This window comes from Larus michahellis, chromosome 4 (genome assembly GCF_964199755.1).
Source record: "Larus michahellis chromosome 4, bLarMic1.1, whole genome shotgun sequence".
Taxonomy (NCBI): domain Eukaryota; kingdom Metazoa; phylum Chordata; class Aves; order Charadriiformes; family Laridae; genus Larus; species Larus michahellis.
Genome location: NC_133899.1, coordinates 5,297,013 through 5,323,394, shown reverse-complemented (window position 1 = coordinate 5,323,394; position 26,382 = coordinate 5,297,013). Strand labels below are relative to the sequence as shown.

Here is a 26,382-nt window from a genome sequence, read left to right as displayed (position 1 = left end):
GGTCTGCGTTCCCCCTCCATCCCTCCTCGGGTAGGGCAGCGCCCAGGGTGCCAGTCTGCAAGACCACGGGCCATTTCTCCCAGCTCCACTTGCTCCTGGTGTGAATTCTTTGTCCCCTTTTCCATACACCTATACGTGGTGCACACGACTCTGTGCTGTTTGTGCCAGCTGTGGGTGCATGGGCAGGTGGAAAAAACAGGTGAAAAGGGTCTATGAAGCGTCCCTGCAGTGCCACTTAGAAGTCGCACCGGTGTCCCCGGCGTGTGCGTAGCAGGGAGGAAAGCCAAGAGCTACAGAGTCCGGGTTGCCACAGTAACCCTTGCTCTACCGCCTTTGGCTTTCACACTGGGGAAAAAACCTTTCACTCTGTAAACGCCCAGCTCCGTGGACATGCCTGACACTGGCGATATTTGTGGTGGGGCTATTCATTGCCGAGAATCAATGAAGAGCCCCCCAGGACCATCTTCTTGCTCCTGAATCTTCCCACAACTTCCAGCCTGTCCTCCACACAGCCAAAAAACCCCAATAAAGGTAAGTCTGGGGGAGCATTTTGAATCCCGAGCATCTCTCCTTTCTTTTCCCCAGTCGCACTCCTGATTCAGCACTGGGGTGGAGGGAATACGTTGTCATCGCAAACATATATTATTTCTGTGATGCGTGTTAGTGCATTGTAACGAATATGTGTTTTCCGAAGGCACAGTTGTTTTTTTTTTCCTTTGCTGTCACTATAACTCTGTATTTCCTACTCTTCACTGAGATAAAAGGTTTCCCTCCCACCTACCTCCAAAAAAAAAAAAAAAAATAATCTGAGTAATGGCAATGACAGAACTTGTGTAATTGTTCCCGCTTTGCATGTTTCCAGGCTGATTGCCTGAATCAGGGCTGATCCAAATTCCCACTGAAGTCAAGGAGAGCCTTTTCACCGAAACAGCAGCTTTGTTTTGGAGGAGCAGGCTCCGAGCCAGGCGAGTGCAAGCAGCGTTGCTCCATGGTTTGAATAAGGACACGGTGGAATGGTGGAATAAAGGGGACTCCATGGTGGAATAAGGACAATTTAACCCCGCTGAGGATGGGGCTTGGTGGGTTCATTGCAAAAATAATTGCTTATAAATGGTGATTTAGGCATATGTACAAAGATTGTTTTTTCAGAGCTAATATATGTGTGTATATATAAAAATATATAAATTGCCCAGTAATATAGATTAGATTACTATGTGGAGAACATACGAATTATAACGCCAAGATATTTTCCATTTAGGAAAATTAAGGGATACATCACTTTGAGATGTTCTTTCTGTTGCTTCGTATCCCAGTTGCAGAAATACTGCAAGTGTTTTGTCAGGACCTCTCTGCTGTCCCAAACGTGAACTCCCCAAAGGAATTTCAGAGGGCTGAGAGAACTTCCATTTTTCCCCACTGTATTCATGCACATATAGAACTCTCCTTTAGTCACTGCATTTGTTGATTAGCTGGGAATATTTTCCTCTTAAAATATCTCGCAACGATATTCTTTGCATACGGTAGACAGGTTTGAATATCCAGGCGTTTATGTGCCTGATAATGGTAGAGACTGTTGACTTGTGAATCCTCTTTGCGCAGGCAGGTCATACCGAAGTGGGTGGAATTACGTGTGCCGGGGTCACAGGCTATTGTATATATTGGTTTAGCAACTGTACAGAATTTTTGCAGATGAGCAGCTAATTAAGTTTAATGGAATGTCTTATGTTCACTTTTGGGCTAGACCAACATAGCGTCTTTATTTTCAAACGAGGCCTTTCTCTCCCCGCCCAGGAAAATGCTTTGCCCTGCAATTACTGAGCAGCTACTGATAATGGCGAAAATGTGGTGAAATTAAAGAGAATCATAAACTGGTCTTTAGCAACTGAGTATTTCCCCGTAGACCATCTGCTTTGTTCGCAGGCTCTGCTGTGGATGCCCATTTTGCCTGGCTGCACCTCTGTAATATTCAGCCCCAAATTTTTCCAAATTTTCCCATTTGGAAAATGTCCAAATTAGGCCTTTGACAGCAGGACTCTGTCTCAGGCTCCAGTCAGCAACGCCGATGGCCCGTTACACATTACATTGTCGCGCTTCCCTTCAGCAATGACAGCACAATATGATGGCAATTATTAACTGGTTAATCATGGGAGCATTTATCTGCACAAAAAAAAAAAGCCAGTAAAATGGAATATATCCAATTTCTAGATAGGACATTGAAATGAAGAGAGAAAAATTAATGTCCTGGGTCTCCAAAGGTGCTGTGGGTGGGTAGTGCTCTGGGAAGCACTGGGATGTTCCCGAGGCAGCGTGTGCAATGGTGGGATGCTGAGAGAGGGAGGCAACTTGTGCACTTGCAAAGCTAAGCTGTAAAAGTGAAATCTCAGGCATCTGTGGCACTGGGTGTCCGAGCTCCCTGGGAGGTTGCCGAGAGGCGATCCCCACCTCCCCGATGATTTTGGGAGGGAGCTGGAGCCCTGTGCCTGGGGCTGGATGGACCCGCACTGCCCAGCGTGGCAGGAAGCAGCGGTGCTGTGTGATAACGCAGTAGTTTGAACTTTCAGGAAGGGCGAAAAAAACCCCAAAACTCAACCCGCTATTTGCTGACATTCATGGTGGGAATGAATGACGAGCCACCTCCTGCTCGCCAGGAGGGTGCCCTGACCGGAGTCGCTGGCTCTGCCCTGGGCCCCGGGGAGGAGAGATGGTTTCTGATCCTCTTCCTGATGAGCTGAATTTCTTCTTTGAAACCACTGACGTGTGACCCCGCTGGTGCTCTCTTACCTCCGGTCCGGTAAGGAGCATTTTGGACATCGCTTGTGGGAGCTGAGGAGGGGGAAGAATCAGACGTGGAAGAAAGGAGTGCAAACATCATCTGCTTCTTGCAGATGTGCATTGCTCCAAACGCTCAGCATGGAAAGGGCTGGGGTCTGCCGACCCCTTGCAGGAGCTCCCTTCCCCGCCTGGAATGGGGGACCCCCCTCCTTGCCTGCCCATACAAGTTGACCACCTGGTTCTGCCTTATCAGCACGTCCAAGTGATGCATCAGAAAAATGTGTCTGAATGTGGCAGAGTGAGTTTTGGTTTATTTTGCTTCCAGAATCAGTTACACTTCAGACCCCAGAGGAGACCCCTGCTAACTGTTGACCAGCTTGTCTTGAACCGGACCCTTCAGAAGGAAAAACCAGAGGAGTCTGTGGCCATGGGGATTGTGGACGTACCGGGTGGGCAACAGGAAAAGTACGTGAGCCCAGGTAGGACAGCATTTCTCTCGTGAAGCAGCTAGTGGGGATGGGGCAAAGCTGGCCAAAGAGGTACTTCAAAAGCCTGAGTTACCCAAAATGTTTGGTAAAGAGTTCACTGTCCGCAGTGGCCCTGGGCAAGGTGGGCAATTGGATACGGAAAGCTCCCAGGCTGTTAACCAGGCTACTGTCTTCTCCTCCAGCCCCTTCTCCAGCTACTGGGACAAGCAGTGTTCGTACACATGCACCATCTCACTCTTCTTGTCTTCTTCATCCTTCTCTTCAGTGCTCTCCACCACTCCACCAGGCCAGCAAACCTCTGCTACCACGGCTTGGAGCCTCCCCAGCCGCTCACCAGCCCTCGCAGACCCACTTACCAGCAAGTTCAGAGAAACTAGCACAATTCTTTGCTTTCCAGTCTTCAGAACTTTCTCCTCAACGTTTTCTTAGTTTGACAACAGTGCTGGTATCTTCAGGAGAGGTGAACCGTGAGACAGAGACCGTAACAGCACGTTGAGGGTGCGGTTATCGCTTGTGAAATGGAAGAAAACTTCTCCTTCCTAATATCCACCCCGGAGCACTGTGCTGGGGTGGTAGAAGCAGCTATAGGGTGTCCCCACAGCGCTGTGACCACACTGCAACGAGGATCCCACCCCGATGTGTCCCACCGCAGCTGTCTCAATAATAACAGCCAGATGCACAGGCAGGTTTTTCATCAAAGCAGTTACTTAAAATGTTTTTTTTTTGCTTCAAACCCTCTATGAGATAAAGCCATTCATGTAGAAAAGCCGATTGTTCCCCTTGTAATGGAATTTAACTGAATTACGACCACTTACATGTTAGAGATTTATGCTGAAACCCTCAGGAGTGGAAGGCCCTACAGACCAATGTGGTCTCTCCGGTCTGCATTAACACCCTTGGCGTTGGCTTGTGTGAAAAACCTCACATTGGCAGGGTAAAGGTAAGCAGAGGAGATAATTTCTGACACTCACCAGCCCTTGGAAAGATGCCTCAGATAGTGGAAACACCAGAATTTAGATTTGGTTTCTTTGTCACCGAGAAAAAGCCAAGCAAAGTCCAGCACAGCCACTCCCTTCTGTGATCCCACGGGAAAAAGGTGCTGCCATGGTTGCGGGCACATCCTTCGGCCGGGGGGGTGGACGCCACCAAAACTGCACGTGATGGATGCTGCGGACACAAATCCGGAAAGATACGTAGCCACAGCTATTTGATGTCTATAATTACATAAGGAAGGCAATGAATATAAAGCGTGAGGGAGGTGTGCCATTATGAATATGTTTATAGGCTGTGAATATTATTTACCAGCCTTGTACCCGGGCAGCCTGCTTCTGTTAAATTCCCTTTGGAAATAAAAAGCTAGAGCCAGCCGCTTGGCTCAGGGTGCGCAGCATTCCCCTTCCCAGTGACTCAGAGCTCAGCGGGACAGGAGAATCTGACCTTGTGTAAGAATTTAAGATTTTATACTGATTCCATTTGAAACACCTCAATTGTTTTATTACTTTGAAAGTCTCTTCTCTCCTCCCCACCAAACCCAGATAATTAAGTAGAATACCATATAATACGTATATTAAACATCCAGTAATATAATTAATATAATATAATATAATATATAATAAATATAATATACCTTGCTCTGTTATACAGCCCATCACAGAGGTCGTTATGAAGGGGAGGTGTTTAACAGTGAGCAGACACTTGACTGTTACCCCAAACAGGGCACCCTATGCTTTTACTTCCCCAGGCAAATATTGCAGCCTGTAATACTCGGTTCAAGCAGGGAGGGAGGGATATTTGATGCAGCCTCTCGGGAGAGTTTGGATGAGAGAAGGATTTCAGTAATAAATTAAATGTTGTCAGCAGTTTAAATTTGTAAATAAATAAAAGCCAGTGCAATGACTTTGAGGGTCTTCTGGGAAAAGCTCAACCGGCTTCGGCTCCTGCCAAGGCGGGGAAACTGCGTTACAGTGTCCAGGTAGACAGCAGTGTCCTTTCCACGGACATTCCCGTTTGCACCTTCACCCTGCGGTCCCGCTCCCTGCAACCCTGAGCTGGGCTTTGCCCTTTGCTGCTTGTGGGGACGGGTACTGGCACATCGTGGCCACGTTACCCAACAGCCACGGCTGCAGTTTATTGCCCCCACCGAGCCTGAAATTATCCCCAGCAATGTGGCATAGAAGTGAAATGCAGACTCCAGCGTCAGTATCAGCTTTTTCTTACCTTTAGTGCTCATTGGGTGAGCTTTGCCCTCTGATGGCCCTGGGCACGCCTAGGGAGAATGACAGCGCGTGGTTTTAATGATTGAGGAGCAAAATGTGCAGGATGGCAAGAAAGAGGAGAGTGATGCGGAACGATGGCATGGGATAGTGTGTTGGGATGGGAATTCGAAAGACATGGGAAGAAAATGCTCAATATCAGACCTACGTTATAGGGAGAGAAGTGGAGAAAAGCTGAGGACCAAAGTACCAGGAGAAATGGGTTTTTCTTCTACTTGGTTAGAACACACTTGTGTCTTAACAGGACCCCAAAGTCATCTGGAACAGGTCCCCAGCCACTTCTCATGTTTGCCAAGAGTCCACTTCTGGCACCACCTGTGGTCCCAAATGACTCTGGGCAAGGAGCACGGCTGGGTCTGCTCGCACATCGCACGGTGAGGGCTCCGTGGGCTTCTTTTGGGTACGGTTCCCATCAGGACTGCAGGTCTGACTGCATTTGGCTTCTCTTTGTCAAAATGAGGGGCCCTTAGCCTGTGGGAAGAGAAGATATCATTCCACATCCAGCCAGATCCACCCAGGAATATGAACTTTCTCTTTGTACCAAATTGGATCTGCCCAGAGGAGCCCGGTGAGGGCAGGCAACCCATTCTCCTCAGCGCCTCTCCGCTTGGGCATCAGCTCTCGCTTGCAGGGTCAAACACCGGCCACTGATGGGATGATAAAGAGCCAAATTTTGATACGGGAGTGGAGCTGTGTAATGAGTTACCACGGACATCTCCGTTTGGTCTGATTTATTGTGTCTGCTAATTATTCCAATAAATCAGCGTTTGAATGAAACTTGCCGTTGATACTAAATGCGAAGGACTGGAACTACTGTTGGGGAACTAATGGGAAAGAATCCAGCCGTATATATGAGAGAAGTAATAAGACTTAGCTTGGCAAAATGCAAGCAACATTTGTAGATACAAAAGCAGTGTGAAACACACCCAAAGGCTGGAGCTCCCTATGTGTTAGCACTCCATAGCCCTCACGTTGCCAGTAGCATCTTCACCGCCACGACGTCCTCGGGTGCTACTTGTGGGCAAAGACCAAAGACGACACGCTGCCGCCCCAGTGCTTTCTTACAGTCTCTGAAATTTACTGTAATAAAAAAAAAAAATGCCCGTAAATCACAGAGAGCGAATTAAGCAAAGGCAGTGCTGACATTCTGGCGCATGCTGGTTTTGGGGCAACGGGCACAAATTATGGTGCCAAAATCTCACTGCTTTTCGGAAACAGCGCAAAACCCTTCTCAGGTTGAATGCACGCAAGGTTTCTTCCCCACGTTTCCAAACAAATAGTAACCTAATACCTGTGGGGAAAAAAAATATAAATATATATTTATTACCTGAGTGCATTCAGCTAGCTACTGGAATAAAGAAAAGTGCCCTTTTTGTCAGAGCCCAAGGCAGCCCCTGCAGAAAGCATGAAATGAGTGACCCGGCGACGCAGCCTCTGCTCTAATAACAACCAGGTTTTGAGTGTGTGTTAAGTCAGTGCTGCTGGTTTTGCTCGCTCACTCCAGCTCTCACGCTCCACCCTTCTGCTTTTTTTTTTTTTTTTCTCAGCTTTTGCAATCTGACAGAGGCGGGTGAAAGCAACTTAAGGCAAAAGACATTCCCTTGAAGAGGAGCAGGAGAACAGCCCTCGAGCCCTGTCTGCGCTAGGTAAAGGACAGCCAGCCACATCCCTTGCTTTAGCCTAAAAGCATCCCCCCAAACCCCGGAGAGAACGCTGGCAGTTGAACTGATTTTCCAGGTAAGCCTTTTTTTTAAACACCCCGAATCTTGGTTAGCTGAGCGCTCCTGAACCAGGAAGTTAAATCTATTTGAACAGACTGAAACACTGCCGTGTTTTGTCACAGCAGAAAATGGTGTAACTGCAGAGTGGGGAATGCTCAGCCGCTCGGTGTAATAGATACGCTGGTTTATTTACTCGGTTATCCACCTCAAGCAGACTGGGATTTCACGCCCTCTGACTTATTTCAGACACCACAGCTGAAAGGGCCTTATAAACACCCGCAAGAGATGGACAGACAGACAGAAAACCCCCACCCCGACGTCTTCCCTTTAAGTAAAAGTTACTATACGTGTTTTGCCTGCTGTGGCAAAGCGAAAGAACGGGAGCGAGAAAAGGGAAGAACAGCTCATTGCTGGTGATGCTGGTTTAAAGTTCACATGGCAAGAACCAAGTTTCTGCCAAGTTTTCAAAAATGAATAGAGTTGTAGCTCTGAGGCTCTGGGGAAAAGCTGGGGAAGGAGCCAAAAGCTGAACAAAGAGAATCCCTCGACTAATCATCCGATGCTCTTAACCCGATGGTGGGTCAGTCAGGCCTGCTTGCTGGAGGCCGGAGATGTGGTGGTGGCCAGGAGGCAATAGTTACAGATTTCTGTAACGCTTCTATCCTAAAGGTTAGGAATTGTGGGAAGCCAAACCAGGTCACCCTCTGCTTCACCAGGATATTTTCATTTCCACATGGGAATGTTTCATTTTCATTGCTTTGTTTACATATCGAAAGTGTCTTTCCAAAATTCCAGTCCAATTTGGAGCGAGACATTTATCATCAGATTGGGAACTTAATCCTGGTGGAACAGTTGGATTTAGGGTTTTTTCCTTAAGAATCATACACAGGAACTTGAGAACATTTGGGGACCTCTCAGGTCAATAATCTGGACAACATCCGCCTTACTCAGAAATTTAGCGGTGCCTGGGGAGGAATAACGAAAGCACTTGGCTACATCAAAATCCCGTTCTTGTTTCCTCACCACCAAGGGCTGGGAGGGCTGGGGCTGCTTCCCACCCCCGTGGCTTGTGAAACACAGCCTCTGCTGAGCCCTTCTGCCACGGCTGGTCCCTCACCCAGGGACCGCCACCCGCCGCTGGGGAGACTACGCATTGAAGGAGCAAATGCATCCCAAAAAAGTGATGTCAGAAAATGTCAGGCCCCCTGAAAACTTGTAGTTTTGGCCCAAACCTTGGTTTCCTCCCGCTGCTGGCGTAGGGCTGTGATTAGCAAAGCTGGGGAGCTAAGCTGTGCTGCCGGGAGGTGGCTCACAGCAGATGCAGCAAAAAAAACCCTCCCACGTCTTTTTCTCCACTAAAAAAACCCTTCTGCGCTCCAGGCCACGTCTGCTGCCGCCAGCACGGAGAACAGGAGCAGGTGAGACCAGCTCATGCCAGGCTGCCTAAATGATGAAGGAAGTATCGTCCAGGGCAGATTTATTTCAGCTTTGGTTGCAAAGCAGGCTCTGGATTGTTCTGTAAGAGTGGGAGGGTTTCTTTTCTTCTGCTGCTTTGCTGACTCAAACCATGAGTAAAGCAGTTCAGATCTGGCGAGTCTCAGTTCCTATAATTTCTAGCGGGAAGGAGCGCTGCTACTGTTTTTGTTCCTTCCTATGGAGATTTGTAGCTTTGCTGGGCAGGAACTCTCTGCTGAAATGTGCTTAGCACAGCTGGAGCTTCTCGTCACAGCTGTAAAAGAAACAATTAAAAATAACATTTGTGCTCATCAGCAGTGTCCCATTGGCTTCCCTCAGCGCTAATACTCCCACTCCGCTGCCTTTGATTGGGCCATTAGTCAAATCCCGCTCCTCTTCCGAGCAGGCTGCCCATACTGATGAGTGCTCCATTACAAGGGATGGGGAAGAGCCTTCTGTCACTTCTGACAAAACCTGTGATTTCTTTCACCCTTCTCCCAGAGGCAGCATGGACATCAAGGAGTATTTTGCCAGAATTTCTTACCAGGGCTCCTACGATAAGCCGGACCTGGCTACCTTAACGGATATATTCCAGCACCACATCCAAGCCGTCCCTTTTGAAAACCTCAGCATCCACTGTGGGGAAAGCATTGAGCTGGACCTGGAAGCGACTTACAACAAGATAGTGAGGAAGAAACGTGGGGGCTGGTGCATGGAAAACAACCACCTTTTATCTTGGGTCCTGAAAACCCTCGGCTACGATGTCACCCTCCTGGGATCAAAAGTTTATGTCCCGGAGTATGATGCATATGCAGATGAAATTGATCACCTGCTGCTAAAAGTGGTGCTTGACGGCAAATCCTACATCGTGGATGGTGGGTTTGGGATGGTCTACCAGATATGGCAGCCGTTGGAGTTGATTTCGGGGATAGACCAGCCCCAGACCCCTGGGGTCTTTCGCTTGCTGGAGGAGAGCGGGGTCTGGTACCTCGAGAAGGTGAAAAGGAAGCAGTGGGTTCCCAACCAAACTGTCTCCACTTCCCACAACGTGGAAAAAGAAGTTTGCCGTCGGGTTTATCTCTTTACCCTTCAGCCACGAGACATCGAAGAGTTCAGAGACCGCAACACCCACCTGCAGACAGCGCCGGACTCGCTCTTTGTGACAAAGTCCATGTGCAGCTTGCAGACCCCCGACGGCGTCCGGGTTCTGGTGGGGTGGAAACTCACCGAGATAAAGTACAATTATAAGGATAATATGGATCTGGTGGAAATCAGAATCGTTGCAGACGAAGAAATGGAGAAAATACTGAAAGGCAAATTCAATGTAACACTAGACAAGAAATTTGTACCCGTCAATACAAGCAGGTTGTCTCTGTTTTAACTCACTGCCTGAATTATAATTCAATCCAGTGGCATTACATGCAATCCTTCCCCCTGTTTCTGATAAGCATCTAAAGGTTAAGCTTTCTCTTTCCATCTACACCAGTGTAAGGCAGAACGTATTAGCATGAATCTGGAAAAGAAATTGATTTTCACAACTGCTCCTGCATCTCTTTTTGGTTTGGGTACAAATAATTTCTTCCTAGCTCAATCAAATCACTGCCCTTCTGTCTGTGCTTAGCTGGAAGCAGGCTCTGGCTGTTCCCTACTCCTTTCATCTCTTAAAAGCTTTTCCAAATACACCCAGAGTAGCAGGGCAGAGCGATGGAGCTGTATGTCTTGTTCTTTATTACTTTGCACTGCCACCTGGGGAAAATCATACCCACCTCTTAAATGAAGTCCGTATTATTTTGGGAATTTAATAGCCAGAAAAACAAAGACATCCAGTGTCGAGTTTGCTGTAGTTAAGCCACAAGCCTGTTCTTTTTGCTCTTGCATTCACAACACCTTCTCAGGCGGCAGTCAGAGAGTCCCACGCCTGTGCCACACTGTGCGGATACTTACGGACAGGCTATTTATGGCCTAAAACCAGTGATGAGAAATATTAGCAGCCAATTCTGTCTTGTTTCAGGCTTTACACAACTCCTCTCAGTGACATAACCAAACAGCAGCATTTCTTTGAACTGAAAGCATCTCCCACCCATTTCGCTTGCTCCCACCCAGCAGCGGACTGCTGGGAATACACGCTCCTCTTGCCAGACTCGGCTCCAAGTGTTATTGCACATTAATTATCATGGCAGAAGTCAAATACATGCGCAGAATTATTTTTCGGAAACATATCTGTTCTACTGAGGATGTGTTTGCGGTGATACTAATTATATTGATATAAGGCGAAACGATGAATCTTAATCAGATACCTAAAGGCTAAGATTTTTAGTATGAGAAATTACTCAAATGTAATCACTTTGCCCTTTGAGATGATGCTTGATGTTCCTTTATGTACAAATCATGGAAGTATTACAACTATGCACTTATAATTAAGTAAATTATATAAGTGAATTACAATTAAATAAAAAAAATCAAGACTTACAAAGTAGTATTCAGCTGGTTTTTCCCCAAGTTACAGCAGGTATCCCCAAAGTAAAAAATATTCATTAATCACTGCAGTTGCCCTGATTATTTGCATGTGCTAATATTTTGCAGTTAAGGCTTTAAAAAACGCAATAACTCACTGAGCCTTTTTTATTTATTATGCAATATGTGCAGCTTTCTATTACTAGCAATTTATAGTTAATAAAAGCTGTTCTGCAGGTTCTCAACGTATTTCATAGAGACACAGTGAGTTTCCCAAAAACCCCTGTTTTCCCAGAGTCAAACACATCCACATACGCTTGGCTGCATGTGCGCAATAGTCCCTTACAGCGCATGAGGGCCCCCGATCCTACAGGGCAATAAAATGTTAACAAACAACTGCCCCTGTAGTGGCTTGCAGAAGAAAAAAGGGCTTCTTACAACGTGGACCAGCAGTTTGGAACACAGATGGTAAGAAACTGTCCCAGGACCTGGCTTGTTTGCAAGAATCACAGTATGTGTTGGGTTGGAAGGGACCCTTAAAGGCCATCTAGTCCAACCCCCCTGCAGCCAGCAGGGACATCTTCAACTAGATCAGGTCGCTCAGAGCCTCATCAAGCCTGGCCTTGAACATCTCCAGGGATGGGGCCTCCACCACCCCTCTGGGCAACCTGGGCCAGTGTCTCACCACCCTCATTGTAAAGAACTTCTGCCTAATGTCTCATCTAAACCTGCCCCGCTCTAGTCCCTCGTCCTATTGCTACATGCCCTTGCAAACAGCCCCTCCCCAGCTTTCTTGTAGGCCCCCTTCAGGTACTGGAAGGCTGCTAGAAGGTCTCCTCGGAGCCTTCTCTTCTCCAGGCTGAACAACCCCAAGCTGTGTCCTTCTTTGGTCCCCACGTCACTGGAAGAGCTGAAGGAGCCAAACTGGATGGGTTTACCCTCGCAGCAGCCTGGCGGCTGGGGCAGAGCATCGGGATGGAGGGAGGTAAAAGCCCAGCCAGGTCTGGCAGAGGTGCGGGGTGGGAGAAGGGCCATGGCAGAGCCAACAAGCTCCATCGTTTATGGGAACAGACATAGGAAACACCTAGAAAGGGCTGGCCCGTTCCTCACCCCACACCTGGGTGATTTCGTGCTTCGGGCTGTTTCATAGGCTCAGGTGAAGGAGCAGGGTGTCACGTCCCATTACCCCAGAGATTCAGCGTGTGAAAGGCAAACAATAATAGGAAAAAAACCACTTTCCTTTCAGCTGACTCATCCCCTTGAGCGTGTGCCCCATCCGCTGCTCCGGCTGCTGCCCGCTCCGTGGCACAGAGTTCAGCGCCGCCCGCCCTCCTGCTCAGCACACCCACGGACGCAGATTTTATTGCTGAGCAATCGAACGAAGCTCGCTGTTGGAAGGGGATAAAAAAGAGGCTGTTCATCTCAGATTGCACTAGTTTGCTTTTTTCCTTATCACTAACTTCGGAGGCAAACTCTTAAAGGCATCGCAGGCTGAGGGAGCACAGCGCTCTCCGGGAGCAGCACCCTCGCTGCCGAAGGAGGGGGCTTCTCTCTGAACCCAAGGGGATTTAGACAGCTGAATGACTTTGCAGATCTGACCTTGTTGCTTTGGGGGTCTGGTATCAGCCGCAAAGAATAGCCCAGTGCGGTGCGATTAAGTCAACAGTTGCCATCCCCCACCAATAAATCAGTGACTTCTTGGTTTGGATTACTATCTCTTTGTTGTAAGTCACTTCCCACAGGGATCCAAGGCCACATGAGTGTCAACAATGTAAAATCCGTATCAAAATTAGCACTATTGCTTTGCTGCTTCAGCATAGGTGCACCTACCAAGGTGCCCCAGAGACTGAAGGACTGGGGTGACCTGCGGGGTTGAGGACGGGGTTATCGCCACTCGCACAGGTTGCTTGCACTCCCCATATTGTATTTCTCCTTTGCATTCCTGGAAGGCTTCAGTTCTCAATGGGAGATTAAAATCTACTCAACATTGTAAGCAATTTGGGGACTGGATACCTTTCAGGCTGCCCGTACAGCACCTAACACAATGAATTGTGTGACAGGGCTTTCTACACGTACGTCAATACAAATAAACAAACCCATCAGAGCACAAAATGTTATAGAAGAAGAAACTCTCTCCCCTCTTCTCCTGCTCTGCTGGAGGATAACGCTGTCCCTGCCAGGCAGTAAAGGCAGCCTGGACCTTTAAGAGCGGCAGTTCCCAGTTCAACCCTTGCTGGGAACTTTGGAGCAGACCCGAGCGGAAAGCCGGAGCTCGCTGGCTGAGAGGTAAGTGCCCGAGTGTCTGATCTTTAACTGCACCCTGCGGCCGCGGGCCAGCCTGTTTGGAGAAGCCCACCTTTGTGTGTCTGCATACCATATGCTTTGCGCTGTGAGCATATTAGCAAAGTATAAATGACGGCAACCCCAGGGCTGGCAGCATGCGTTGCATTGCAAGGACGTTGTCCAAATACAAAGATCAAGTGCTCGAGACTTAAGCTAACCCCTTTACGCTGAGCCAGAGCATATGAAAACCCCAGCTCCTGCCTTGCACTGTAGCTTAAAATCAAATAAATGGTATAGGTGTGTGCAAGGGGATCCAACCTCAGAAGGCTCTCATGAATTTTAGCAGAGAAGAACGATTCAGCCTAATTATGAAAGGACACGGTGATCCCCAGGGACGCTTGCAGACAGGCAGAACTAAGGTCCAAATCTCGCTGCCCACCACGCTGCTCCTGCGGGAGAACATGAGTCAATGCTGACGGGAGCCCGGCCGCCGTGGGAGCACAAGGAAACAAGGCTGAGATCTGGGCGCAGGCTTAAGATCCTCGGCAACCCGGTTTTGTAACGCGAAGTGTCCCTGGGCGAGGGCTTGCTCGCTGCTGCAGCCCCATCGCTAGCGTGGCAGGAACGGCTACGCCAAGAAGAAAAGCTGCCCCCGGGAAGGTGAGGGAGTGAACGCCGGGCTCCGCGAACGCTCCCCAACGCCACTGATTTCCTACTGCGGCTTTATTACACTTCAGCCTCTTTAAGCATTCATTGAGATCAGAGCCCCATTCCTCAGCCACCACGAGGATGGCTCTGCTATACAGGCTTCAGATTGATGAGGCCAGAGAAGGGGCAGCTGGGGAAACTGAGGCACGGGCTGCGAATTTCCCAAAATACCTTTTCCCGAAGCCTCATTGCCAGCACCCCACGGAGGCTCTCAATGGGAAGGGGAGCTGGTTCTACGCTGCACTCTTGCTGGGGTGGTGGGGACACCCAGACCCAGGAGACAGGTTACAGGGAGGGCATCAGGCCGCCTGCTCCTGGCACGAGCAGGGACTGATCGGTTTTTGCTTGAAAGCAAATTTCAAGCATATCAGACTCACCAGGCTAATGGACTTGTGGGGCTCGACGCCATCACAGGGAAAAGATGTTTCTATCTGGCCACACAAAATGGCTAAAAGCGGGAATAGAAAGAAAAAGGAGGCAGAGGACCACAGGATGAGCTGCCAGCGTATACGTGCGCTGTCTGTTGGGGAGGGAATGGCTTTCTACAACCAGCGTTTCCAAGGAGATCCTGCCAGAGATGAGTGCCCTTGTCCTAAAAAAGGGATGAAAAAAAAACATAAAATGCGGTATCAAAGACATGTTACTGTTTTTTCATGTAGCCTCTTTGGGTCCTTTTGAAGTGAAAATGTTTATTTCTTATTCCCTTATGGGGGTAGTCCTTTATTTTATTACATTTTCCTGTGCTTTTGCATCAGCCAGTCTGAATCCTGGTACGAGCGCAGATCAGGAGCAACACAACTAAGTCAAGTGAGTTGTGCTGCTGGCATCAAAACTGGGGCTAAAGTCTAGAGATTAGGTCATCTGGTGTGCTCACCTGCTGGGGCATTCCCACCTGTGTACTTGACGGGGGATTTTTCAAAGGCTCCCAGCACTCACCTGAGAGCTGGGATGGACATCAGGTCAAACTGCTGGTCTCCCCTCGGGGAGCAGTTGGACCAAAGCTGAGAGCAGTCACTGGAAGGAAATCATCTCTCCCATCCCATCCACATCAAATGATTTTTTGAAAATCCTCCCAGGGAACGTGTGGCCGATTTCAAGGAGCAAGAAACCCTCAGACCTTTTGGAAATTGATACAGTCCTTAGCAGATTGTGAATCGTTCTGGAAAACAAGTATCTTTGCATGTGGAAAAAAAGCCAAATTAAATATAGATTAAAGGCAAAAGAAATCTTTGCAGATACCAGATGAGTCAGTGGATTAGAAGTGTTACAGGGAACCTTTTGCATCTTGGCCACACAGTACCAATGACAGTCTCTGCTAAGAAAAGGAAAGGGGATCAGAGACACGAAGACAGAAAATATATCCAATAATTTGAGCTGAAACTAAGGCCTTTGGTTTGTAAAAGATGGTAAAAGAAACCAAAAGCTGATGAATACGCCTTGAATATATTCTTAGTAATTATCAGTTCCTCTGACCCTTAGGTTAGAAAAATTAACAGTTCCTTCCTTTCAACAGCCAGGGTCAAAGCTGTGTCAGAACTCCACAGGGAAACTAAAGAGAATAAGAAAACAACAATCTACTTCACATGGAAGCCTGTCTAAAACGGTGACACACTGAGATGTTAATCCCAGTTAGCTGTAGCCATGAATGCAAAACCTTTCTGTTAAACTACCTGTGGGATAAAGAAAGAATTGCTTACCTGTTACGGTAAAACAAACGGTAAGAAATTGCTGCGGCTTTTATGCCGGTATGGTCTAGCAGCTTTTCTGCAAACCAGTTGTTTGTCAGTTTTCTAAATTTTTCTGTCATGGGGGACCCTCACCCGGGGCCAGAGATTTGGTTGTGCCACGTGCTATGTCTTCCCGTAGGAAAGACATCCACCTGGCTTGAAGGCAACATCCGAGAGGGAGAGCATTACTGTCACCTGCTCCTCTCCTCGTCTCCTTTTTAAGAAATACTGATGACACAGGCAGATCTAGCCTGTGTTCATCTCCTACGAACGGCACGGGTTTCTTTCAAATCCTCAATAAAAGGGCCTAGGCCACATTTGCAGGCTAGTTAATCCGTGCTGCAGAAGTAGGAGTGAACCCCTCAGTAACTGGCTATTTTTCTGCTCACACAGGCAAAATGAACATTCAAGAGTATTTCGCAAGAATTTCTTACAAAGAGTCCCATAAGGATGCAGACTTGCAAACCTTAACAGTCATCTTCCAGCATCACATCCAGGCAATTCCTTTTGAAAACCTCAGCATGCATTGCGGGGAGACCATCAAACTGGATTTACAATCTACTTACGATAAGATTGTGAGAAAGAAACGCGGTGGATGGTGCCTGGAAAGCAACCACCTTTTATTTTGGGCCTTGCAAGAATTAGGGTATGACGTTTGTATTCTTGGAGGAAATAGTTATGAACCAGCGGAGAGGGCATACACTGCTGAGATAAATCACATCCTACTGAAGGTGGTGATCGAGGGCAATTCCTACATAGTAGATGCTGGTTTTGGCGGTGCCTACCAGGCGTGGCAGCCACTGATGCTGATTTCTGGGAAGGATCAACCCCAGATCCCTGGCATCTTCCGCTTCATGGAAGACAACGGCACTTGGTACTTCGAGAAAGTCAAAAGGAAGCATTATATTCCTGAGCAAAGTGTCCCTTTCACTGATACTCCAGAACTGGGGAATATCAGAAAAATATATACATTCACTCTCGAGCCACGACATATAAATGACTTTCAGGAGCTAAACACATACCTACAAGTGTCTCCAGATAACATACTTCAGAAGAAGTCAATCTGCAGTCTCCAGACCGCTGAAGGCCTTTATGCCTTAGTTGGATGGACCTTCACTAAGGTGAAGTATAACTACATGGAGGACGTGGACCTGGTGCAGATCACAACTCTTACAGATGAAGAGGTTGAGAAGACACTGAAAGACAAATTCAATATAGTGCTGGAGAACAAACTTGTACCAGTAAACGTTCGTGGCTTGCCACCTAATTTAGTGGATACAATCTAATTCTAACGCTGCGCTAGATGAGTCTTTAAATATCCAATATAAAAAGCTCTAAAATTAGCAGCACTGATGTGATCCTGAAGTTGAGCTAGTGAGATAAACACAAAGCTCGATAAATTCAAGTACATTGCTAATTAATCGCATACACCAATTGCATATTTTTTTCTTGAGCTTCGCCTTCTTTAGGAACAGAGACATCTTACCTACCCCTAATTTGCTCGTACGGAAATTGCTTTTTGACTCTGTAACATTTTGTTCCACCTCTCTCGATCTTGTCTTATTTCAGATATATTTTGTGGCAAAGGAGACCAAAATGATACAGAAGGAGAAGCTGCGTTACTATTTTACACAAGAGACCTCTAACCTTCACAGGTATTATTTCCAATCTTCTCTACAGAGTTTTATAAATTATTCACTTCCTTCAGCAGTCCGAAATAAAAAGTTGAGCTGAATTTGGCCTTCAAAGACCTCATAAAAAAAAGAAAGGTTAAGACTTTCTCAAAACAAGCCACTATTAGGCACGGATTAGCTTATGGTGAAATAAGTTGAAAGACTTGAGTCCTATTCCCTTACCAGAAATTGACTTCAAGTGAGCTATTTATGTAAGGGCACTTAAAAGATCCCAAAAGCTCTCTAATTTTGAGTGTCCAATTTTTCTGAGTTTGATTTTTCTGTGTCTCTGACATCAAAACAAAATCAACAGAAGCTGAGATGATTCAACGATTCTTAAAAAAATGAGGCTTTTGGTGCCAAAAATGGAAATAATCAAAGTTAGATCAACCTTTGCAAACTATGATCTAAATTTTTGGGACCTAACCTTCCTGCGATGTCAAGCGGGCATGACACTATTATAAATAAAACTCTTCGTATTTATTACAAACAGTAGTCTGCGCAAAAGCTACCTTAAATAAGTAATACTGCAGATGCACAGGAAAGCACTGGGAAGTTAGGACCTGCCACCGGTGTGGTTTCACGTCGCGTTATACGTAACGCAAAAGCCTTTTACCTTTATGGTACCTGTGGCAGGTACTGTACGGGACGTGTCATTAAAGAGGGCGACAGAAGAGCATCAGCCCTCAGCCGAGGAAAAGGCTTTGATGCTGAAATTAGTCAACGACACAGACTCAAAGGGCACCTGACGTGTCTAAAACTCAGGCGTTTTCCCAGATGCAGTCTAACGGCTCTTTGCCTTCCCAAAAGGGACCTCCGCCTTTCCACCTCCAACAAACGAAGAGGAGAGAATTAACAGTGAGAGAATTAAATAAACAGCCCTGCAACACTCTGAAGATGCGTGAGGCCAAGTTTTAGAGAGGAAATGCATTACTTTGTGCAAATAAATATTTGTCATGGTATTTGTTAGGTGTGGCAGCTCCAAAATAACTACCTGCTGCAGTGGAAGCTTTGAACAGATCGAAAAAAGTTCCTTTGTGGGCAAAGAAGGGTCATTTTTGGGACCCGCAGCCTGTAATACCTTGGCAATTCAGCGCACCCACAAGAAGCAGATGACTATCCTCCACTGCAAAGTGCTGGCTTGCAAAATAACAATAATTTAATTTTAAAAAATTATGGAGCCGTTTGCGACTGTCTACTGTAATTATTTTACACGGAAAACAAGTTCAGTCTGGTCTTAACCAGGGGAAAACAGAAACATCTACTAATAGAGAAGAAACAAAGTTTAATTTGCTCATGGATCAGTGAAGTCCAGAAACGTGCACGCACTTCGGGTGGACTCTGCCCCTTCTCTGCATTTAAGATTCAGGAGTGAGGGCCTGTGGACCTTAAAGAGGAAACCAACCCTCGCAATTTATATCCACTCCTGGCTTTACAGACTTTTGCCTCAGTAATAAACAACCCAGAAGCCGAATACATCAATAAATAAACAAGGCTATTTTAAGAGGTAAGTTTATTTTCTTTAAAAACCTCCGAAACCCTCAAAAAACCAACTTGGTTTATTTATGATGGTAAAGGGCAATGACATAAGCAGTATTCTCTCTAGGAAAAATGTTATTAAAAAATGTGTGGATATAGAGCTAAAATATCACCTGCTAAACATGGGCTCTTAAGGAGGGCAAAACAATGGTACTGCAATTGCAATTCTTCTGTCTTACTGCTCCTCAGGCGGAGATCCTCTCGACTATGAGAGACCCGCTTTTGTGTAGATACAATGGTACATACAAATTCAGAACTACAGCCTCTCGTTGGAAGTTATTCTTTTAGATTTTTAACTTCATTTAACAATATTGCAAAGGCAAAGTAAGCCCAAAAGCAATCTAATAATCGATAGATTCTGCTTTATGGGAATAAAATTGCAGTCCTTTAAACACAACTTAAACAAAAATGAAATGACAAACTGTGGTTTGCGTACCCCAAAAAGTCCACATGCTGACATATTAGGATAAAAGTGGACAGATAACATATTTCAACAATGGAATTGCTGAAAGTGTGTATAATCCTGGTAAGGAATATTTTTGCATGAACACCTTCATCTCCACGTTTAGAAATAGTTCTTTAAAGTTGTTCTGCTGATGTTTTCCTCTGCATAAATCATAGCCGCATTGGTGGGACTACCTTTTCAGTACCTAGTTTTTCAACTGATCTGCTTGCAATTCAGAAGAACTGTAGCTTTCATCTCCTGCAGGCAAGATCTAACGCTGATCAATCATATTATGGAGCTGCAGAGAGAAATTACAAATAGCATAAACTTGAGAGCCAGCTCTATGCTGGTGTGAGCTATTTAGCATTCACAATTTGAGCGGGTAGGATCGCGTAGACTTGCATTCTGCAAATCAAAAGAAAAAAGTGCCAGTAGTTTTATGTTCTACTTAACAAGTATTACATTGAGGATATCCCCCAACAATACACTTAATATCACTGGAAGCTACATTCCTTTCTGTAGAAGATAACTCGCAGTTTTTGATGGGCTCTCCATTTACTGCGGACAGCTGCTTCTATACCGTGCATACGCACATCATGAATCTGTCACTGAAAATCATCTTGAGAAATTCCGGTTTGCAGTAAACATTTAACGTTTCACCGCTGAATTTATCTGAACACAATAGTCCTCCTGAGTCACTAATATTAAGTGTCTAAACCTCAGCTTACAGCACGCACAAAAGATTTCCAAGCAGCTTTGTGGGTTGTCAAGCAGCTAAATATTTGCAGTAACTCTAGACTGCTGAAACGCTTACTGCTTCCTTTGCAAACGTTCGAGCCTTCAAAACATTTTGTGCCCAGCTCCATACCCAAGCAGGCGACCTACAGCGTGTTTTACAAACAGTATCTGCCAGACACCTACAGAGCATCCAGCCCGTAACATCGGCCAGCAGACTGTGATGGGCCATTGCCAAAGCCAGATGACCGTGTGTCCACAGTATCAGAAGGCAGAAAATAAGTTGCGTCGTTCCTCATCCAGCAATCTTGCTCATGAGGAGTCCTACCCGGGCGCTGCTGGAGGCAGGACCCAGGGAGGCACTGTACGAGGCTTCCGTAATTCTCATTTACGCCTCCTCCGGAAGGAATAAAGTGAGTTTTGAGAAAGGCCAGGACTAGAGAGCGGTAAAGCAGCCCCTGTCCATTTCCAGGGCACCCTGCGAGATGTGGGGAATAGAGAGGAGCTCTTTGTATTTTAGGTCATTCGTCTCCATTCAGATTCATTATTCCAACACCAAAATGACTTTGTGCCACATTCAGAGCAGACAAGAGACCCAATGGTTTGTGACTCTTGCAAAGGTCAGAGTTTTTTTCCAGTTATAATTATCTGAATAAAACTTGACACTTTACAAAATGTGCAGGGAGTATCATATTCACTCTTTGTAAGTGGTTAAAGAGCGATGTGTACCGAACGAGTAATTCATTTACCGTCACGTAGATCAGTGGCTGACTCACGAAAAGAACGTGTGAAGCCTGGCTCAAATTACCCTCCCTCCAACTGGCAGATGACACGCTGCTTCCCCCTCTGACACTCACTCAACACTGGAATTAGACCAGTTTTCATGAACCCTCCTGAGCGTGATCTTGCGTTTCTCCTTAACCCCGCTGTTACAATGGACACACGGCAAATCCCTGTTTTGCAGCCACAGCATCTCGAGCTCAAACTGCACCAGCTCTTTGCCATAGGGATGACTTTAAGACAAAACACAAACCCTCAACGTGCACTGCTCTTCTTTGCTCTGGGAACCGTTTGATACAAATACTCGTTACCTTTAAAAACTGCTCTGATGAGGTTCTGTAGATTAAAGTATCTTTGCTGGCAGCAGCCTGAGCAGTTTTACACAGCACCGTAAATCATTGATGTTAAGAAACAAAACCAAAATGCAATTCCTTCCTTTCCAGGTGACATGAACCTTGAAGAGTATTTTGCGAGAACTGGCTATAAAGGTTCCCTTGAAAAACAAGATTTGGAAACACTAACCGACATATTCCAGCACCACATCCGTGCTGTTCCCTTCGAAAACCTCAGCATCCATTGCGGGGAGAAAATTACTTTGGAGTTGGAGCACGTTTATAACAAAATCGTGCGGAGGAAGCGGGGTGGCTGGTGCATGGAAAACAACCAGCTGTTGGGCTGGGTCCTGAAACGCCTGGGGTACGACGCCAGCTTTCTGGGAGCGTACGTGTTCAATCCACATCAAAATGCCTACGCCACCATCATGACCCATCTCCTGGTTAAGGTAGTTCTCGATGGCAAAGCCTACATCGTTGACGGAGGCTTTGGTGTATCGTACCAGATGTGGCAACCGATGGAGCTCGTGTCAGGGAAAGACCAGCCCCAGGCTCCCGGTGTCTTTCGCTTCACGGAAAAAAATGCCATCTGGTACCTTGAGAAAATGAGGCGGAAACAATACATCCCCAATCAAAATTTCTCCAATTCTGATCTTCTGGAGAAAAAAGAGTGTCGGAAAGTTTATATGTTCAGCCTTGAGCCACGGACAGTGGAAGATTTCTGTTTCCAGTGCACGTACCTTCAGACATCTCCCGATTCCCTCTTCACAAAGAAGTCCATCTGCACCCTCCAGACCACCGATGGCTTTCGAGCGCTAATTGGGTGGACACTCACCGAGACCACATACAACTACAAGGAAAATATGGATCTGGTGGAATTTGTAACTCTTGAAGATGAAGAGGTGGAAAAAACCCTCAAAGAGAAATTCAACATAACCCTAGATAGAAAACTTGTCCCAATTAATGTCAAAGGATTTTACACAATCTAGATGACCAGAAAAACCTACAATAATGCTACGTATGTACAGTACCTTCCACGGTCTGCACAATCACTTCCATAAGATTATGTGATTCTTCTGCAGGCAATTAAAGAAAAAAATACATTAATACCAGATTAAAGTGAATTTCACTCTGGGAAAAAATCAAGAAATTTAAGACTCTTCTGGCAGGTGGAATTATTTGCTGTGAGATGACTGCAGTTCAATTTTTGGCACAAATGTAGGATCTGATTTGAATCTGGTTATAAACTTGGGTAATAAATATGTCTGGGGAATTTTGGAATGCCTATAGCACATAAATAGGAGCATGGATTATTAATTGTGATACGGCGCCAACACATTTTCTATGGTTATTATAGGGAGAAAAGTCATCTGTGAGCATTTAGACAATGAAGTACACATTTAAAACTTCATTTTCCACAAGATCTAACCACTCGCAGCTCATGTCATTTCTCTGCCTTTAATATAAGTAAAACTATGTCATCTTCGAAAGGGTCATTAGGAGGCATAATTCTTTCACCATCACCCTTAGACAAAATGAAAATTATCATCATGTGCATCCCCTTTTGCCGTTACCGCAGTAAAATGCCCAAAGTAATTTTTGGTATGAATGTATTTTTCCGGTGATGAAAACCGTATATATTGCAGCGTTATTGAGGCTGATGGGCTCTAAGGAGATACCTACAAGCTTTGCGTCTGACAAGTAATCATCCTATAAAGGGTGGATGGTACTTAAACATCACAACTGGCTTAGATTTACTTCTGTCTCAAAGGGGGTGGAAATTTTGTAGTTTTAGCATTGCGAGTTATTTCTGTAACAAAGGTAGAACAATGAAGCTAACCCCTCTACACCCTCATTTTGCTCTCTTTGTGTATAGCAAATATGGGAGTCCATACGGCTATCCTGAACGAGCACCACTTAGCACAGGAGCTTTAGCGTCACAAGTGAGTTCATTCGTCTGTACCAAAGTGCAAAAAATCAAGGAGCCAACCAAATCTAAAGGAATCCCTTTCTTTAGAATTATTTCACGATCACATTTCCTCATTTTTTAATTTTTTTTTTTTTCCAAAAAGCCTAAACAAGGAAACAAATGAGAAAGGGGAAACATTCTCAAATGCATCAAAAAAATAGCAGTAGCACTTAAAAAACACCCTTTCTCCCCAATCTACGGTAATCCCGAGTATTGGTCAAGTGTTGATTCCTCCCACTGATAGCGTATCTTTTTGCTCAAAGACATTATCTGATCATAAATCTCACAAATACTGTAAGCGTGTACCTTAAAATAAATAAAGGAAAATAAAACCACAAAGAGTTGCTGTAAATACAGCCTCCCCCCCCCAACCACACAACTCCTGACACACCATTTGTGAAGTAAACGAGGTCTGTTCAACGGCCAGCCGTCCCCACCACAAACTTCTTGAACCAAACAGGCCAATATTGGACAAATTTGACGGCAGTGTTGGAGACGGTAAGTTCCTACAGGTTCCTGGAAAAAGAGCTTGTAGTCTGAGGAAGACGACGATCACCAAAGAGGAGGCCCAGCAGTCCCCCCTCTCTGCTGGGCTCAGCAGCCAACATCTCCGGGCTGGCCATGGTGCGTGCCAGCTCTTCCCCACTGACCGGCCGTGGTGGCAGCCGATGGCCTGGGTGCGTGTGTACTTGCACGAGATGGGGAACCAAGGGCCAAGCAGGAGGCAACAGAGGACACTGAAAGATCTTACTGAGGTGGGAACACAGTTTTTCTATAAATAATGTAACCAAGGACTTTTTTCTCTAATTCGTGTTCATATTATTCTCTCATACCAAGGTCCCATTATGGGTTTTTACTGCTTTCTATATGATTGATCAGACTGAGGTGTTCACCAAGACCCCAGGGAACATCCTGAGCTTCAAAACACTCGCCACCTCCATTCTAGCTGACAGAAATTCCCATCTGCGTTCACCCTGGTCACCAAACCATATTTCTCTCTGCAATGAACTACACTTATTTGCTGGTGCTGCTGCCTCTCATCTTGAGGGCAGCCATTAACAGACTGGTTGTTTTGCCTCCGTACTTCTCTAGAGATGTTCCTGCTGTTGCTCCCAAGTAATTGCTCGGGTTATGGTGTGCAGGGGTTTCTTGAGTAGACTCATATCAGTATTTTTAACTGCCTGTAATGATGGGACTCAACCCAGATACCCCCCTTCTACTACTCTAGTTACTAAAAATCTAGAGGGCTGCCGACAGCTGAAGCTTCAACCATCTCCCTGACTCCATCTGTTGGCAACCACTCTCTGAGCGGCATTTTTCCTCTTGATGTGACAATTATAATCAGGTCCTCACTGTGCGACATAAAATCACATGAAGAAATGTCAACATGTACAGCTGAGGAACAGTTTCACAGTTTAACTAAAGCTCCCCAAAAGCTGACAAAAGCAGGTTGTTGAGGTGTGAATGCCTCAGAGGTCTGAGATGAGAACGGTGTAAAACCAAACAAAACCAAACATGCCCAGAGGCCTCAAGCTGGGGTTCCATTAGCAAGGCATTAGTGTAAAAGGGAGATGCTCTCCCAGGCTGAAAAGAAAAGAAACAACCAAGTCCTTAAAGCATCAGCTCTCAGAGAAACTTGTGTTCACATGCACAAAGGACACAAGGGATGTTTGACATCCTTCACCACCACTATGCTTTAACGCTCTCTCCAAGAAAGGTTTAATGAGAACCTAAGCTATTGTGCAGTTTTTGTTGCTGACTGTTGTTGAAATGAAGCAGAACAAACACTTACAATCCCCCATCCAGGCCTTGTCTAATTCCAAATACAATTTAAAAGTATGGTATTCCAATTAACAGAAAGACGAGACAATTTCTTTTTAAGTCTGAATGCCGGATTAAGTCCCAGAATCCCAGCCCAGCTGCCCATTACACACACACGCAATTCCCAATGGCAAGGACGGCCATCCGCGATGGTGGAATTGTACAATGGAGTGTCTTATGACAGAGCAAGACACACAACAGAGGCAACACGGTTCAAACTCCATGGCACCACTGAACACCCTGCCCCATCCCCGGAGAATCAAAGTTTAACACGCTCATGCATTACTAAAGGAAGGCTACAGGACAGCTTGCTTCAGTTGGACTCTGGTCCTGGACTTTTCAAGATCCAATACTAAGCAGAAAAAAAGTAACACAATGAGAAACATCAGCAAGAAAGAGGAAGTTGTTCAACACTTCTGCGTTTCCAACATCAGCATTTATTACTGAAATAAACACTGTCAGCCTGTCAAAGGGAGGGACAAAGCTTCACCCGATAAGAGACATCCTTAAACTTAACACTGTGAGCTGTCAGCGAGCACGAACCGCAACGCACACTTTGCTTTGTTCGCTTTAATAGGTACCTTAGTGTAACAGGCACAAACCCTTCTGGTGTCTGAGAACTCTTTACCCATTCAATTTTGCAGGTAGCCATTTTCTTTAACAAACATGCTTCCTACTTACCCAACTTGCTTTTGTTCTCAAAGAAGAAATGCTTTCATTTAGAAACACGACCACGCGGGAAAGTTCTACAGCTTAGGCAGTTGCACATGAAAACGCATCTGCGCTTGAGACTGTGTTGGAGCCAAGAAAGCTTGAATTAATGAAGGTTCTTATTATGAATATTTCACCACTACTACTTCTCTGTCAAGAGTAGTTGAAGCACAGATTTTATATAGCAGAACGTTTCTACCCTGGCTAGGAAGCTAGAGCCAGCCTTAAAATACATACATATATATACATATGTATTTATAAAGTTGGAAATATAGACGGGTATTTCAGAAGAATACCATCATAAAATGCCTGCTTGTAACTTTGGGCACTTAAAGTACATTTAAAAGGTCTCTTAGTGCTGATTTTTCGTTTTGTCTTGCTCATAACAATGCACTATGAATGGTGCTTTTAAAGGCGATTTTACAAACTCCCCATGAATAAGAGATTGTGCTAAAAATTAGTAGCTGGTCTTGCTGTAGCATTTCAACAGCTCACC

The 26,382-nt window shown here is 45.8% G+C and overlaps 3 protein-coding genes and 2 long non-coding RNA genes across 8 annotated transcripts; 3 read left to right on the top strand and 2 right to left on the bottom strand.

Annotated features, from left to right (window-relative positions):
• The first annotated feature begins 359 nt into the window (after positions 1 to 359).
• LOC141741782 (arylamine N-acetyltransferase, pineal gland isozyme NAT-3) lies at positions 360 to 11,343 on the top strand. Of its 4 annotated transcripts, none has more exons than XM_074582832.1 (4): positions 360 to 531; positions 3,098 to 3,237; positions 7,081 to 7,270; positions 9,211 to 11,343. In XM_074582832.1, the coding sequence occupies exon 4, from the start codon at positions 9,218 to 9,220 to the stop codon at positions 10,088 to 10,090; it is 873 nt and encodes a 290-aa protein (XP_074438933.1). In that variant the 5' UTR covers positions 360 to 531; positions 3,098 to 3,237; positions 7,081 to 7,270; positions 9,211 to 9,217; the 3' UTR covers positions 10,091 to 11,343. The 4 variants fall into 4 exon arrangements, with proteins under 4 accessions (XP_074438933.1, XP_074438932.1, XP_074438935.1 ...); XM_074582831.1 differs by having other exon boundaries at positions 3,098 to 3,251; XM_074582834.1 differs by lacking the exon at positions 3,098 to 3,237.
• LOC141741784 (uncharacterized) lies at positions 3,608 to 5,835 on the bottom strand. The gene is made up of 4 exons (XR_012586470.1): positions 5,682 to 5,835; positions 5,478 to 5,526; positions 4,232 to 4,427; positions 3,608 to 3,709 (listed from the first exon to the last, which is right to left on the bottom strand). It is a non-coding gene; the product is annotated as an uncharacterized LOC141741784 (long non-coding RNA).
• LOC141741783 (uncharacterized) lies at positions 5,875 to 9,993 on the bottom strand. Its single transcript, XR_012586469.1, has 3 exons — positions 9,842 to 9,993; positions 6,460 to 6,613; positions 5,875 to 6,004 (listed from the first exon to the last, which is right to left on the bottom strand). It is a non-coding gene; the product is annotated as an uncharacterized LOC141741783 (long non-coding RNA).
• A 2,058-nt stretch (positions 11,344 to 13,401) lies between the features above and the next one.
• LOC141741779 (arylamine N-acetyltransferase, liver isozyme-like) lies at positions 13,402 to 18,041 on the top strand. The gene is made up of 2 exons (XM_074582828.1): positions 13,402 to 13,449; positions 16,275 to 18,041. The coding sequence occupies exon 2, from the start codon at positions 16,280 to 16,282 to the stop codon at positions 17,165 to 17,167; it is 888 nt and encodes a 295-aa protein (XP_074438929.1). The 5' UTR covers positions 13,402 to 13,449; positions 16,275 to 16,279; the 3' UTR covers positions 17,168 to 18,041.
• A 3,460-nt stretch (positions 18,042 to 21,501) lies between these two features.
• On the top strand, positions 21,502 to 22,658 carry LOC141741780 (arylamine N-acetyltransferase, pineal gland isozyme NAT-10). The gene has a single exon (XM_074582829.1). The coding sequence runs from the start codon at positions 21,502 to 21,504 to the stop codon at positions 22,372 to 22,374; it is 873 nt and encodes a 290-aa protein (XP_074438930.1). The 3' UTR covers positions 22,375 to 22,658.
• The last annotated feature ends 3,724 nt before the right edge of the window (positions 22,659 to 26,382 follow it).

What these genes read in the sequence shown, in the direction of transcription:
- LOC141741782 (XM_074582834.1), top strand. Translation starts at nt 9,218, where the DNA reads ATGGACATCAAGGAGTATTTTGCCAGAATTTCTTACCAGGGCTCCTAC.
- LOC141741779 (XM_074582828.1), top strand. Translation starts at nt 16,280, where the DNA reads ATGAACATTCAAGAGTATTTCGCAAGAATTTCTTACAAAGAGTCCCAT.
- LOC141741780 (XM_074582829.1), top strand. Translation starts at nt 21,502, where the DNA reads ATGAACCTTGAAGAGTATTTTGCGAGAACTGGCTATAAAGGTTCCCTT.